This window comes from Cervus canadensis, chromosome 24, assembly GCF_019320065.1.
Source record: "Cervus canadensis isolate Bull #8, Minnesota chromosome 24, ASM1932006v1, whole genome shotgun sequence".
Classification (NCBI taxonomy): Eukaryota; Metazoa; Chordata; class Mammalia; order Artiodactyla; family Cervidae; genus Cervus; species Cervus canadensis.
This window is the reverse complement of record NC_057409.1, coordinates 49,187,234-49,201,498: the sequence shown is the minus strand read 5'-3', so window position 1 is coordinate 49,201,498 and position 14,265 is coordinate 49,187,234. Positions and strand designations below refer to the sequence as shown.

At 40.0% G+C, this 14,265-nt stretch overlaps 1 protein-coding gene across 1 annotated transcript in view; it reads right to left on the bottom strand.

Annotated features, from left to right (window-relative positions):
* Positions 1 to 14,265, bottom strand: part of DNAH7 (dynein axonemal heavy chain 7) — a 251,585-nt gene that overhangs the window by 128,125 nt on the left and 109,195 nt on the right. The window contains exons 28-29 of the mRNA XM_043444898.1: positions 6,157 to 6,369; positions 3,272 to 3,370 (exon numbers count right to left, since the gene is read on the bottom strand). Coding sequence (XP_043300833.1) covers positions 3,272 to 3,370; positions 6,157 to 6,369 — 312 coding nt within the window. The remainder of the gene's footprint in view (positions 1 to 3,271; positions 3,371 to 6,156; positions 6,370 to 14,265) is intronic.

The following is a 14,265-nucleotide window of genomic DNA, read 5'->3' as shown; positions in this document are numbered from 1 at the left end:
TCCAGGCAAGAATACTGGAGTGGGTTCAGTTCAGTTCAGCTGTTCAGTCGTGTCTGACTCTTTGCGACCCCATGAACCGCAGCACACCAGGCCTCCCTGTCCACCACCAACTCGCAGAGTCCACCCAAACCCATGTCCATTGAGTCGGTGATGCCATCCAACCATCTCATCCTCTGTCGTCCCCTTCTCTTCCTGCCCTCAATCTTTCCCAGCATCAGGGTCTTTTCCAATGAGTCAACTCTTCGCATGAGGTGGCCAAAGTACTGGAGTTTCAGCTTCAGCATCAGTCATTCCAATCAACACCCAGGACTGATCTCCTTTAGGATGGACTGGTTGGATCTCCCTGCAGTCCAAGGGACTCTCAGGAGTCTTTTCCAACACCACAGTTCAAAAGCATCAATTCTTTGGCACTCAGCTTTCTTTATAGTCCAACACTCACATCCATACATGACCACTGGAAAAACCATAGCCTTGACTAGATGGATCCTTGTTGGCAAAGTAACGTCTCTGCTTTTTAATGTGTTGTCTAGATTGGTCATAACTTTCCTTCCAAGGAGTAAGCATCTTTTAATTTCATGGCTGCAATCACCATCTGCAGTGATTTTGGAGCCCAGAAAAATAGTCAGCCACTGTTTCCACTGTTTCCCCATCTATTTCCCATGAAGTGATGGGACCAGATGCCAAGATCTTAGTTTTCTGAATGTTGAGCTTTAAGCCAACTTTTTCACTCTCCTCTTTCACTTTCATCAAGAGGCTCTTTAGTTCCTCTTCACTTTCTGCCATAAGGATGGTGTCGTCTGCATATCTGAGGTTATTGATATTTCTCCTGGCAATATTAATTCCAGTCTGTGCTTCCTCAGTGATTTTGGAGCCTCCAAAAATAAAGTCAGCCACTGTTTCCATTTTTTCCCATCTATGTGCCATGATGTATTGGGATTCCCTGGTGGCTTAGATGGTAAAGCATCTGCCCGCAATGTGGGAGACCTGGGTTCGATCCCCGGATCAGGAAGATCCCCTGGAGAAGGAAATGGCAACCCACTCCAGTATTCTTGCCTAGAAAATTCCATGGATGGAGGAGCCTGGTGGGCTACAGTCCCATGGGGTCGCAAAGAGTCAGACATGACTAAGCGACTTCACTTCATTTTGATGGGACAGAATGCCATGATCTTAGTTTTCTGAATGTTGAGCTTTCAGGCAACTTTTTCACTCTCCTCTTTCACTTTCATCCAGAGGCTCTTTAGTTCCTCTTCACTTTCTGCCATAGGGTGGTGTTATCTGCATATCTGAGGTTATTGATATTTCTCCCAGCAATCTTGATTCCAGCTTGTGCTTCCTCCAGCCCAGTGTTTCTCATGATGTACTCTACATATAAGTTAAATAAGCAGCGTGACAATATACAGCTTTGACATATTCCTTTTCCTATTTGGAACCAGTCTGTTGTTCCATGTGCAGTCCTAACTGTTGCTTCCTGACCTGCATACAGGTTTATCAGGAGGCAGGTCAGGTGGTTTGGTATTTCCATCTCTTTCAGAATTTTCCACAGTTTATTGTGATCCACACAGTCAAAGGCTTCGGCACAGTCAATAAAGCAGAAATAGATGTTTTTCTGGAACTCTCTTGCTTTTTTGATGATCCAGTGAAGATTGGCAATTTGATCTCTGGTTCCTCTACCTTTTCTAAAACCAGCTTGAACATCTGGAAGTTCACGGTTCACATATTGCTGAAGCCTGGCTTGGTAGCCATGCCCTTCTCCAGGGGATCTTACTAGTCAAGGAGTCAAACCCAGGTCTCCTACATCACAGGCAATTCTTTATCATCTGAGCCACCAGTGCTTAGGAGTAACTATTCATAAAACTCTTAGAACAGGGTCTGGTCCATTGTAAATGCATGGTGTTTGCTAACTAAGCAAAAATATCTTCTCAGATTGTTCAAATTATTTATGGTTAATCTTGAAAGAAGCAGACAATTCCAGATCATATCTGGTAGTTAGTGGTTCTCAATCAAGACCAATTCCTTTCACCAGTTCCTCTCTGCCAGGTAGAGAGCTGCGAATACATGGAGTTGTCCTTCCGGTTATATTACTGTGAAAGTCCAGAGACACTGGGGGGGGGACCAGGGATGCCAAGAGTTTGTAGCGTATGGGACAGTCTCTCACAACAGGGAAGTGTCCTATTTGAAAATGCCAGTAATGCTCCATTTGTGAAATATTGCTCAAGAAATATTTGTTGAATGAATACACAGCTATAGGAGAATACATCTAAATGAGATATACCTCTACTTTATAAAAATAAATATAGCTTTACTTATATTTATTCCTGGAAAATCTGTACAGTGTACTAGTACCAAAGAAACTGAGGGTGATTTTTAACAAGAAATTTTGAACCAACTCCCTGAAAACTTGATCTATAAAATATTTGCACTGTCAACTCCAAATACTAACTGGAGCTTCTTTTAGAAGGATGAAACACTGTTCCTATGGATAGCTAAGGGCCCTGGAGCACACCACAGTGGCAGAGTCACTTCTGTCTTCCCTACGAGAGTCCTCTGATCTCAGTCTCTACACGCTGGAAGCTAACTGTCCATACCGCACGGCAGGGGAAGATAGAGTAACTCTACCGTAGGTCAGCCGCCCACCACCCCCAGTCACTTCTACTGAGAACGGGGAAAGAAAATCAATGACATCACGTGACAATACAGGAACTTTAACCATCACTCTCATAATTCTTTACAATTACTTACAATCTAATTTTTAAAATACAACATTATTAAACCTAGTTCTTAAATTATCCTGAAAAAAAAAAAACCAATTTCATAAAAGCCACTGCACTCTTTTGAAGAAATTAAGCTTATTTTTTACTTCTTCGATCATTAATTTTAACAAACATTTGCAAAGTACCCCTCTGTGTAAGGAATTCAGTGGTGTGTTTGACCAATTACTTTCCTCCATGGAGTCTATTTCCTAGTGAAATTTATAAGCAAACATTCTGTGGCTTTTGTGTGATTATATTCTGCAGTAGAAAAAAAAGTACTACTTAAAAAAATCCCAAGTTGTTAAAAGTTACTTGTCACAACAAGTAAACCCTAGCCCTAACCCTAACTTGTCACAACAAGTAAAAAAAGCTAGCTAAACACATTTCAAATAAAACATGGGGTGACCTATGTTTCTCTGTTTTCTACAGTGGAAGTTTCTCAATGGGACTTGAAAACTTGGACACTTGATAAATACATTATTATAAGAACTTTGATACATTAGAGTAAAAAATGTTCTTACCTCAAAGAGTGGTAAATCATGGGATAAAAATTTTGGCAAATTTACATCAATAATAGATCTAAGCAGCAGAATTTCTTCATTTTCATTTGGATATTTCAGCTGAAAGAAAATGTACTCATGATAACATCTGCATCTGTTAACTGCATTCCATCCATGTTCACACACACAAGCACCCAGGCCCAGAGGGCATTCCAACCCATGCAAAGATGTTATTTATTTTCATTTCACTGTGCTGTTATTAATTTTAGAAACTGTCGATTACACTTGTTGAATTTTATATTAGTTTATAATGAAATTCTAAGATGAACTAACTGCCTTTTCACAGATGCTCTGGGTAAAAAGCTATTGGTCATGACTTTCAAAGAGTTTGGGAGTTGTCATTGCTTCTATCCTGGGTAAGACCTTGCTTGTCCTATGCATTCAAAACCAGCAGTCAGTTGATAAAGTATAAATAATCATTAAAAATGGGGACTCATTAAAAGATTTAAAGTTAAAACATATAAATATTCACTCATTTGCCCATATTTTGGTGCCAAGGCTTTTTCTCTGAGGGTGGAGTTCTGCACAATTTTCCTTGCACAAAACAAAACCAAAAACAACCAATAATGAATCATTGCTCTGGATTTTTTTGTTTCGTTGTTTCTGTTTTTTAAAGATAATCATTCTCTTCAAAGATACTTAGGAGACGATCTAAATGTTGCATCCTCATGAATTGTTCTTTTTCAGTCTTACCTCTCTTATCCACACCTAATTCCAAGTAAACTTTTTAGCATTTCATCTTTACTGTCTTTCTTGAACAAGGAATTCAGTTTTCATAAAAACAAACCTCTTCTTTTCATGCCCGTATACCATCAGTTTCACTGACAATTACATAAAGGGCATAACAATAACATCTCCCAGTGGCTTCAGAAAGTTTTGGGAACAAGCCACCTGACCGTCAGTGGGAAGGCGGGGCGGCACGCCACCTTCTGAGTGCACCCTTGGTACTAGCGTGCTTGAGTGTGTCCCCCTGGCAGCGTGGAGAGCGCTGGGTAATGCTCTGTCACTTGAGTGGAAGGTTCTTCAGAAAATACATATTAAATTCCAAAACACCTGTAGTAAACCCAGGGTTTACTAAAAACCTGGCTGAACTCAGTTTGTTGCTCATGCCCATAAGATGGTTCATGTAATTCACAAAAGAATCTGAACTCAGAAATGTTTCTCTCAACTTCTATACTTTACCCAAAAGTTCACACCAAAGCTATTCCCACCATCATCAGTTTAGGTTTCCAGAACCCTCATCCTGCTCTCTGGAATCTTTCTAGTAAATTCCATGCTCCTACTTAACTGGCTTTAACTTTACAAAGTCAATGACGCCTGGCAGTTAAGTCCTGCTGTCTGAATTACCAGAGCTCCCAAACCTAAAGCCAGCTCTGCCAATATGGACTTTGTCTTTGCATCAACCTGACCACACATCAATTATGAAGTGTCCCAAGTCTGTTTTGTCAAAAGGCTATCATCTTAAAACAAACATTTAAATTGTTTCCTGATAAAATAGAAACAAGCTTCAAACTACTCAAGCCAACACATTCAACAATTCTAAATTAGCTTTTGACAAAGAATGATAGGATTCATTTGCAGGATTCATTTGCTGCATAACTTTAATAGTTCAGTTCCACAGTCAAGATGTCAGTGATGACATACAGTAGGGCAAAGCATTATCTTTCCCATTATCTGACCACAATGCAATCATGACATGTCAGGTTAATACAAATTGTTGCTTCTAGTTGCATTTGTTTATTACTACAAATAATGACTTGAAGTCATGTCAGACAAATGTGAAATAGAATATCACCACTATATATCAGAATTCTTGGTAACATCATTATAGAAGTCAAAAATGCATGCCATTGTTTTTAATCACATAGGATATATTTTAAAATCTCCCACAGTCATGAACATGTAAATTTTTATAAGCTACAAGGTCAAAGTTTGCAATTTGCTGTTAATTAATCCCATGGACAGAGGAGCCTGGCAGGCTACAGTCCATAGAGTCTCAAAGAGTTGGACGCGACTGAAGCGACTTAGCACACATGGCCTATCTTGCTTACTTTCATAAAAAAAGAACAGTTATACTTTATGTTTCTGAAAAATACTTCCAATGAAAAGCTACCCAAATCTTAAAATATTTGGCCTTTTTACCAATATAGTTATGACTCATACCATCTTAAAATGCACACCTTATAGTGCAAATCCATCACTGGTGGTAGGTGTGTGTGCACGCTCAGTCACGTCTGACCCTTTGCAACCCTCTGGACTCTAGCCCACCAGGCTCCTCTGTCCATGGACCTTTCCAGGAAAGAATACTGAAGTGGGTTACCGTTTCCTACTCCAGGGGATCTTCCCGACCCAGAGATAGAACTTGTGTCTCTTGTGTCTCCTGCCTTGGCAGGTGGATTTTTTTTACCATTGCACCAGTGCAAATCCATTACTGCTAGTCCACAGCTGGCTACAATTGTATAATTATATTAAATAACAATGTCTAGGGATTTTGTAGGTATGTATTAATTATATATACATTGTTTCCTTTAAAGTTACATATGTTCACATAGACTAAATGCTTTCAAAGCATTTCTCAGCAGCAAGGAATTTTATTCCTCAGTAGTACTCAGTTTCATATAATTAAAACTGTGGGATGGAACTCGAATCACTAATCACATGGCTAAGGTTTTACAAATCATAAAATGCCTTTTCTCATGTGTGCAAATGATCGGCTATTTTAGTACAATAGGGAACTTTCTTTCCAGTTGATGGAACCAATCAGTTATTAGAGCTCTGTAAAGACACATGGCCCTGAGATGTACAAACAGGAAATGAATGAGTAAGACGTTACTTGAGTGTTCTACCTTTAGATTCCCGGCAGCGGTAAGCACTGACTTCACAGCTCTCATTCCATAGTCATAGTGATGCTGTGATGACAACTGCTCTGAGCACAGGCGATATGTAGCCACAATCTTCACTGACAGTGGCCGAGCTGTCACAAAGCCACAGGAGTATAGGACGATTTCGGCGATCATGGCGTAGTCGGGCACCATCATCGCTACTGTCCGGAAGAGAGCCTATGGGAGTGGAGAGAAGGTGCCTTTATAAACAGGCGTGAAGGTAGACTCGAAGATGGCTCGACTCTTCATAGCATGCTACAATGTTATAGCTTTTTTGCAATAATATTGTTATAATATCCATATCTTGTAGATAAAACATTTTAAAATGTGACTTCTTGTTATTGTTATATAATGAAGAAGCCACTAACTTTTTATCTAAATATTTTTTTCTGAAATTATGCTTTGAGAACACTTCAAATTTCTGTCATACCTAGGGCTCTGGTGAATTATTAACTTACTTAAGTATTAAGTATCCATTATGTTCTATTCCTTTGTAGAAAGTGACACGTTACAGGGAAAAAGCATCAGGCTCTGCTGAGATGTTGGGTTTCTCATTGGAGCTGTTAGAAAGTGGCTGGTATTGGGAGACTGTGCTTCAAGTGAAGATCTCTAGATATCTAATTGATTAAGGTAACTCCTAATAACAAGGGTATGTTACATAAGTGATAAATTTTGAGATATTTTTTAACCTTTTTGCATCTTTAGTCACCATGTCAGTTCAAGCACAATAAAGGGAAAAAGCTGAAAACAAGTATGAGACGATTATTATTAGAGATAAATCCATTTTCCTAATTCTAAGATAATTTTTCCTCATGGTATTTTAAATGTTGTGGGACAAATGTTGTGTGATGGAAGGCAAATACGAAACTGAATATATTGGGAAAGAATAAGAAAATTTAACTTTAAAAGGTGAGTTTCTGTCAGGACTTATTTCAATAGCTCAAGCATGAAAACATGGCTTTCTTATTAAAGCAGGAGAACAACAGTGTTACATAAAAAGACAATCATATTCAGATAATGAATAATGATTGTACGGAATGACATTCACATACAGACAGGTTATAAATATCTTTTGGGAACTAGCTAAGTTACCGAGAACACGAGGCAGGTGGAGAATGAGGACATTTTGCCTTAGTGATCTGCTATGACACTTAACTCAGAATAAACGACTTGCATCCAGCAAGATCCTTCCAATGCATTACATTAATTACTAGCTAGAGGCCTTAGCACTGCTATTTTATCAATACGTTTAGCATTCAAGAAATGAAAGAATAAAATGTTAAAAGCATAGAGCATGAACAAATAATTTGTAACGGAGATGCTTAAGCACGTGCTTAAAACTACTACATACCTGGGGGGGGGCGCGGAAATGCAAGAGAATTACTATAAAGATGGTACCTCTTTTAAAGGATAGGTCCTCAACAACTTTTTTTTAATCAATAAAATAGAGACTGAATGAATGAACTAGTGATTTAGCTGGTCAATGCCAAAGTTAGGGTGATATAAACTTCCTTTTGTTGTTGTTCAGTCACTAAGTCACATCCAGCTCTTTGTGATTCCATGGACTGTAGCACGCCAGACTTCTCAGTCCTCCACCATCTCCCAGACTTTGCTCAAATTCATGTCCACTGAGTTGGTGATGCTATCTGACCATCTCATCCGCTGCCTCCCCCTTCTCTTTTGCCTTCAGTCTTTCTCAGCATCTGGGTCTTTTGCAGTGAGTCGGCTCTTTGCATGAGGTGGTCAAAGGATTGGAGCTTCAGCAAGAGTCCTTCCAATGAATATTCAGGGTTGATTTCCTCTGGGATTGACTGGTTTGATCCCCTTGCTGTCCAATGGACTCTCAAGAGTTTTCTCCAGCACCATATGTAAAAAGGATCAATTCTTCGGCACTCTGTCTTCTTAATGATCCACCTCTCACATCCATAAATAACTACTGGAAAAAAACCACACCTTTGACTGTAGGGGGCCTCTGTTAGCAAGGTGATGTCTCTGCTTTTTAGTAAGCTGTCTAGGTTTGTCTTGCTGTCTAGGTTGGTCGTAACTTTTCTTCCAAGGAGCAAGTGTCTTTTAATTTCATGGTTGCAGTCACCATCTGCAGTGATTTTGGAGTCCCCAAAAATAAAGTCTGTCACTGTTTCCACTGTTTCCCCATCTATTTGCCATGAAGTGATGGGACCAGATGCCATGATCTTAGTTTTCTGAATGTTGAGTTTTAAACCAACTTTCTCTCTCCTATATAGCATATTAAAAAGCAGAGACACTACTTTACCAACAAAGGTCCATCTAGTCAAAGCTATGGTTTTTCCAGTGATCATGTATGGATGTGAGAATTAGACTATATAGAAAGCTGAGTGCCAAAGAATTGATGCTTTTGAACTGTGGTGTTGGAGTAGACTCTTGAGAGTCCCTTGGACTGCAAGGAGATCCAACCAGCCCATTCTAAAGGAAATCAGTCCTGAATATTCATTGGAAGGACTGATGCTGAAGCTGAAACTCCAATACTTTGGCCACCTGATGCGGAGAATTGACTCATGTGAAAAGACCCTGATGCTGGGAAAGATTGAGGGCAGGAGGAGAAGGGGAAGACAGAGGATGTGATGGTTGGATGGCATCACCGACTCAATGGACATGAGTCTGAGTAAACTCCAGGAGTTGGTAATGGACAGGGAGGCCTGGCGTGCTGCAGTCCGTGGGGTCACAAAGAGTCGGACACAACTGAGTGACTGAACTGAACTGAACTGAGGTTTGTCACAACTTTCCTTCCAAAAGTAGGGGTCTTTTAATTTCATGGCACAGTCACCATCCACAGTCATTTTGGAGCCCAAGAAAATAAAACTTGTCATTGCTTCCACCTGTTCCTTCTATCTGCCATGAAGTGATGGGACAGGATGCCATGATCTTAGTTTTTTGAATGCTGAGTTTTAAGTCAGTTTTTTCACTCTCTTCTTTCACCCTCATCAAGAGACTCTTTAGTTCCTCTTCACTTTCTGCCATTAGAGTGACATCAGTTGCATATCCGAGGTTGTTGGTATTTCTCCCAGCAATCTTGATTCCAGCTTGTGCTTCATCCAGCCCAGTATTTCACATGATGTGCTCTACATATAAGTTAAAAAATCAGGGTGACAACATACAACCTTCTCATACTCCTTTCCCAATTTTGAACCAGTCCATTGTTCCGTGTCCAGTTCTAACTGTTGCTTCTTGACCTGCATACAGGTTTCTCAAGAGACATGTAAGGAGGTCTGGTATTCCCAACTCTTTAAGAATTTTCCACAATTTGTTGTGATCTTTACAGTCAAAGGCTTTAGCATAGCCAATGAAGCAAAAGTAGATGTTTTCTGGAATTCTCTTGCTTTCTCAATGACCCAACAAGTTGGCAATTTAATCTCTGGTTTCTCTGCCTTTTGCAAATCCAGCTTGTACATCTGGAAGTTCTCAGCCCAGAATGTTTTGCTGAAGCCTAACTTGAAGGATTTGGAGCATTATCTTGCTAGCATGTGAAATGAACACAATTGTATGGTAGTTTGAACATTCTTTCGCATTGTCCTTCTTTGGTCCCGGAATGATAACTCACCTTCCCTAGTCCTGTGGCCAGTACTGAGTTTTCCAAAGTTGCTGCCATAGTGAGTGCAACATTTTAACAATATCATCTTTTAGGATTTGAAATATCTCAGCTGGAATTCCATCACCTCCACTAGCTTTGTTCATAATGCTTCCTAAAGTCCACTTGACCTCACACTCCAGGATGTGCGGCTCTAAGTAAATGACCAAACCATAGTGGTTATCTGGGTCATTAAGATATTTTTTGTACAGTTCTTCTGTGCATTCTTGCCACCTCGTCTTAATCTCATCTGCTTCTGTTGGGTCCTTGCCATTTCTGTCCTTTATCATGAGCATCCTTGCATGAAATGAAAGGGTAATTTAGTGCTTAAACACATGAAAAGATGCTCAACATCACTCATTATTAGAGAAATGCAAATCAAAACCACAATGAGGTACCATTACTCGCCAGTCAGGATGGCTGCTATCCAAAAGTCTACAAGCAATAAATGCTGGAGAGGGTGTGGAGAAAAGGGAACCCTCTTACACTGTTGGTGGGAATGCAAACTAGTACAGCCGCTATGGAAAACAGTGTGGAGATTTCTTAAAAAACTGGAAATAGAACTGCCATATGACCCAGCAATCCCACTTCTGGGCATACACACTGAGGAAACCAGATCTGAAAGAGACACGTGCACCCCAATGTTCATCGCAGCACTGTTTATAATAGCCAGGACATGGAAGCAACCTAGATGCCCATCAGCAGATGAATGGATAAGGAAGCTGTGGTACATATATACCATGGAATATTACTCAGCCATTAAAAAGAATTCATTTGAATCAGTCCTAATGAGATGGATGAAACTGGAACCCCTTATACAGAGTGAAGTAAGCCAGAAAGATAAAGAACATTACAGCATACTAACACATATATATGGAATTTAGAAAGATGGTAATGATAACCCTATATGCAAACCAGAAAAAGAGACACAGAAATACAGAACAGACTTTTGAACTCTGTGGGAGAATGTGAGGGTGGGATATTTCAAAAGAACAGCATGTATACTATTTATGGTGAAACAGATCACCAGCCCAGGCTGGATGCATGAGACAAGTGCTCGGGCCTGATGCACTGGGAAGACCCAGAGGAATCGGGTGGAGAGGGAGGTGGGAGGCGGGATTGGGATGGGGAATATGTGTAAATCTATGGCTGATTCATATCAATGTATGACCAAAAAAAATAAATTAAAAAAAATTAAAAAAAAATAAAACTTTCACTTTTAAAAGGAAAAAAAAAATTAATTTGGATTCTGGCTTACCCAATACCATACTTTCTTGAGTGTTTAAAAAAAAAAAAAAAAGAATGGGAAAGTATAAATCCAGGTAAACTGCCAGAGCTTGAATAAATTCCAGTACATGTAATCAGTGTTAGCATTACCCGCCATGTTTACCTCAGCAGAAATAAATGATTGAGAATAATTATTCTATTGCCTCTGCCCTATAGGGTGGAAGAAAAAGGGCAATACATAAGGAATTATAAATACTTCCTAGAGGAGGCTTTCAAAGAACTACATTTTTGGAAGAACAACAACAACAAAATCTCAAGCAGTAACTTGTTACCATTTCTTCCTTTAGAGATTAGAAACAGATTTCATAATGCTGTGACCTGTTCAGAAATGAGCTAGGTTTTACTTAAATGAAATGGAGGATTCAGGATCTATTTCACTTTTTTTTCTCTGTACTAATGGAGTATTTCACACTACTTACTCTGAGGAAAGCTATGTATCAGAATGTGTTAGCATTTGCAAATCCTCCTGAATGGAGGTCCAAGCCCTCAATGAACCCCTGACTTCTTGTTCACCTGGAACACCAGACTCCCTCAGATCTCCCCAGACGCTCCCATGTCCTTCAGCTCCTGACTTCTGTCTTCGGTCAGGCAGAGCAGCCTTGTGTCAGAGAGGCCAGGCTCTGTCACTGGAATTGAGCCCAGGTCCACTTGCATTTTCTTCTTGTGCCTTTAGAGTTGGACGCCACAGTGTATCACGTTATTGACTTTGTGACATCAGAAGATATAGAATATGCCTATTTTCCATACTACCCAAAGCAATCTATGAATTTAATGCGATCCCCATCACATTACTCATAACATTTTCCACAGAACTATATCCTAAAATTTATATCACAAAGAGCGTGACATGACTTAGTGACTGAACACAGAAGACTCAGAATTGCCAAAGCAATCCTGAGGGAAAAGAACAAAGCTGGAGGCATACCCACCCAGACTTCAGACAATACTACGAGGCTCCATTAATCAAAATAGCAGGGTACTGGCACAAAAACAGACATATCAATGGAACAGAATAGAGAGCCCAGAAGTAAACCCACACACCTACAGTCAATCTTTGACAGAGAAGGCAAGAATGTACAATGGAGAAAAGATAGTCTCTTTAGCAAGTAGTATTGGAAAAGTTAGATAGCCACTTGTAAATCAAAGAAGTCATAACATTCCCTCCCATTTTAAACACACCAAAAGAAAAAAAAAATGTCAAAATGGCTTAGAGACTTAAACATAAGACAGGATACCATAGAACTCCTGAAGAAAACACAGGCAAAACATTCTCTGACATAAATTGTACCAATATTTTCTTAAGTCAGTCTCCCAAGGCAGTGGAAATAAAGGCAAAATGAAAAAATGGGAATAACCAAACTTAAAAACTTCTGCACAGCAAAGGAAATCATAAACAAAATGAAAAGACAACCAACAGACTAGGAGAAAATATTTGCAAACAATGCAACCAAAGGGGGGCTTCATTTCCAAAATATACAAACATCTCATATAACTCAACAGCAAAAAAGCAAACCACCCAATCAAAAAATGAGCAGAAGACCTAAATAAATATTTCTCCAAAGAAGACATACATATGGCCAACAGGCACCTGAAGAGACGCTCAACTTCTCTAATCAGCAGAGAAATACAAATCAAAACTACAGTGAGGCATCCCCTCGCACTGGTCAGAGTGATCATCATACAAAGGTCTACAAATAATAAAAGCTGCAGAGGGTGTGGAGAAAAGGGAACCCCCCTTCATGGTTGGTGGGAATGTAAATTTGTGCAGCCACCACGGAAAACTGTATAGAGGTACTCCATAAACTATGGAGTTGCCATATGCTCCAGCAATCCAACTCCTGGGCATACAGCTGGGGGAAAAAAGGAAAATTCTAATTTGAGAAGATAAATGCACCCCACTGGTCACAGCAGCACTGTTTATATCAGCCAAGATGAGGAAACAAGCCAAGTGCCCATAAGCTGATGACAGGTATAAGAGTATGCTTTACATATGTATGTATGTTTAGGAATATGTGAGACATACATACGTCATATATATAGAGAGAAAGAGCTATCCCAACGGTGACAGGCAAACCACTGCAGTAAGAATGTAAGACGATACTGAAGAGGGGTGGGAGCAAGGCATGGCCATAGCACTGGCCAGGAACAGCAGGAGCTATAAGACTGGTTTTGGTAACTGGCTGAAATCTCTGGGGGAAGAAGAGGGAAGCTTCAAGGATGATCCTGAAGACATGAAAACACTTTCTGGGTCTCAGCAGGCTTTAAATAGATCGTTTTCAGGCATTCAATCATGTCTGACTCTCTGCAGCCCCATGGCCTATAGCCTGCCAGGCTCCTCAATCCATGGAATTTTCCAGGCAAGAATACTGGACGGGGTGCCATTTCCTACTCCAGGAGATCTTCCCAACTCAGGGATCAAACCTGTGTCTCTTGCTTCTTCCGCATTGGCAGATGGATTCTTTATCACTAGTGCCATAGGGGAAGCCCATATATTTATATCTATATATCTTTCATTTCAGGCTAAGACATTTTTCCAAATTGTTAGGCACTTCCATATGTACTTGAAAAGAGATGTTTTATAGCAGCTCCAATCAAGAAGACTGCACAAAGGAACAATGAAAACAACAGAAAGCTACTAGAATTTGAGAACAGTTTTTGACCTAAAATAGAAAGAAAATACTCCAAGCACCATTGTTTCAACATGCACAATACATAAAACATGGACGAGCCCACATAGGGCATTAACAGACTCAATCCATAATGGGTCCCGTTTTTTATGATTAGTTGCTCACAGGTATTTTGCCTTTACAAATACTTATGTATTCAGATCAATTCTACCAAATAAAAGAAAAACATGAGTGAATAAAAAAATAAGACTAAAAGAGCTTTCCAAATCTATCAGTTGAGTTCAGTCGCTTACTTGTATCTGACTCTTTGCGACCCCATGAATCGTAGCACGCCAGGCCTCCCTGTCCATCAACAACTCCCGGAGTTTACTCAAACATGTCCATCGAGTCGGTGATGCCATCCAGCCATCTCATCCACTGTTGTCCCCTTCTCCTCATGCCCTCAATCTTTCCCAGCATCAGGGTCTTTTCCGATGAGTCAGTTCTTCACATCAGGTGGCCAAAGTATTGGAGTTTCAGCTTCAGCCTCAGTCATTCCAACCAACACCCAGGACT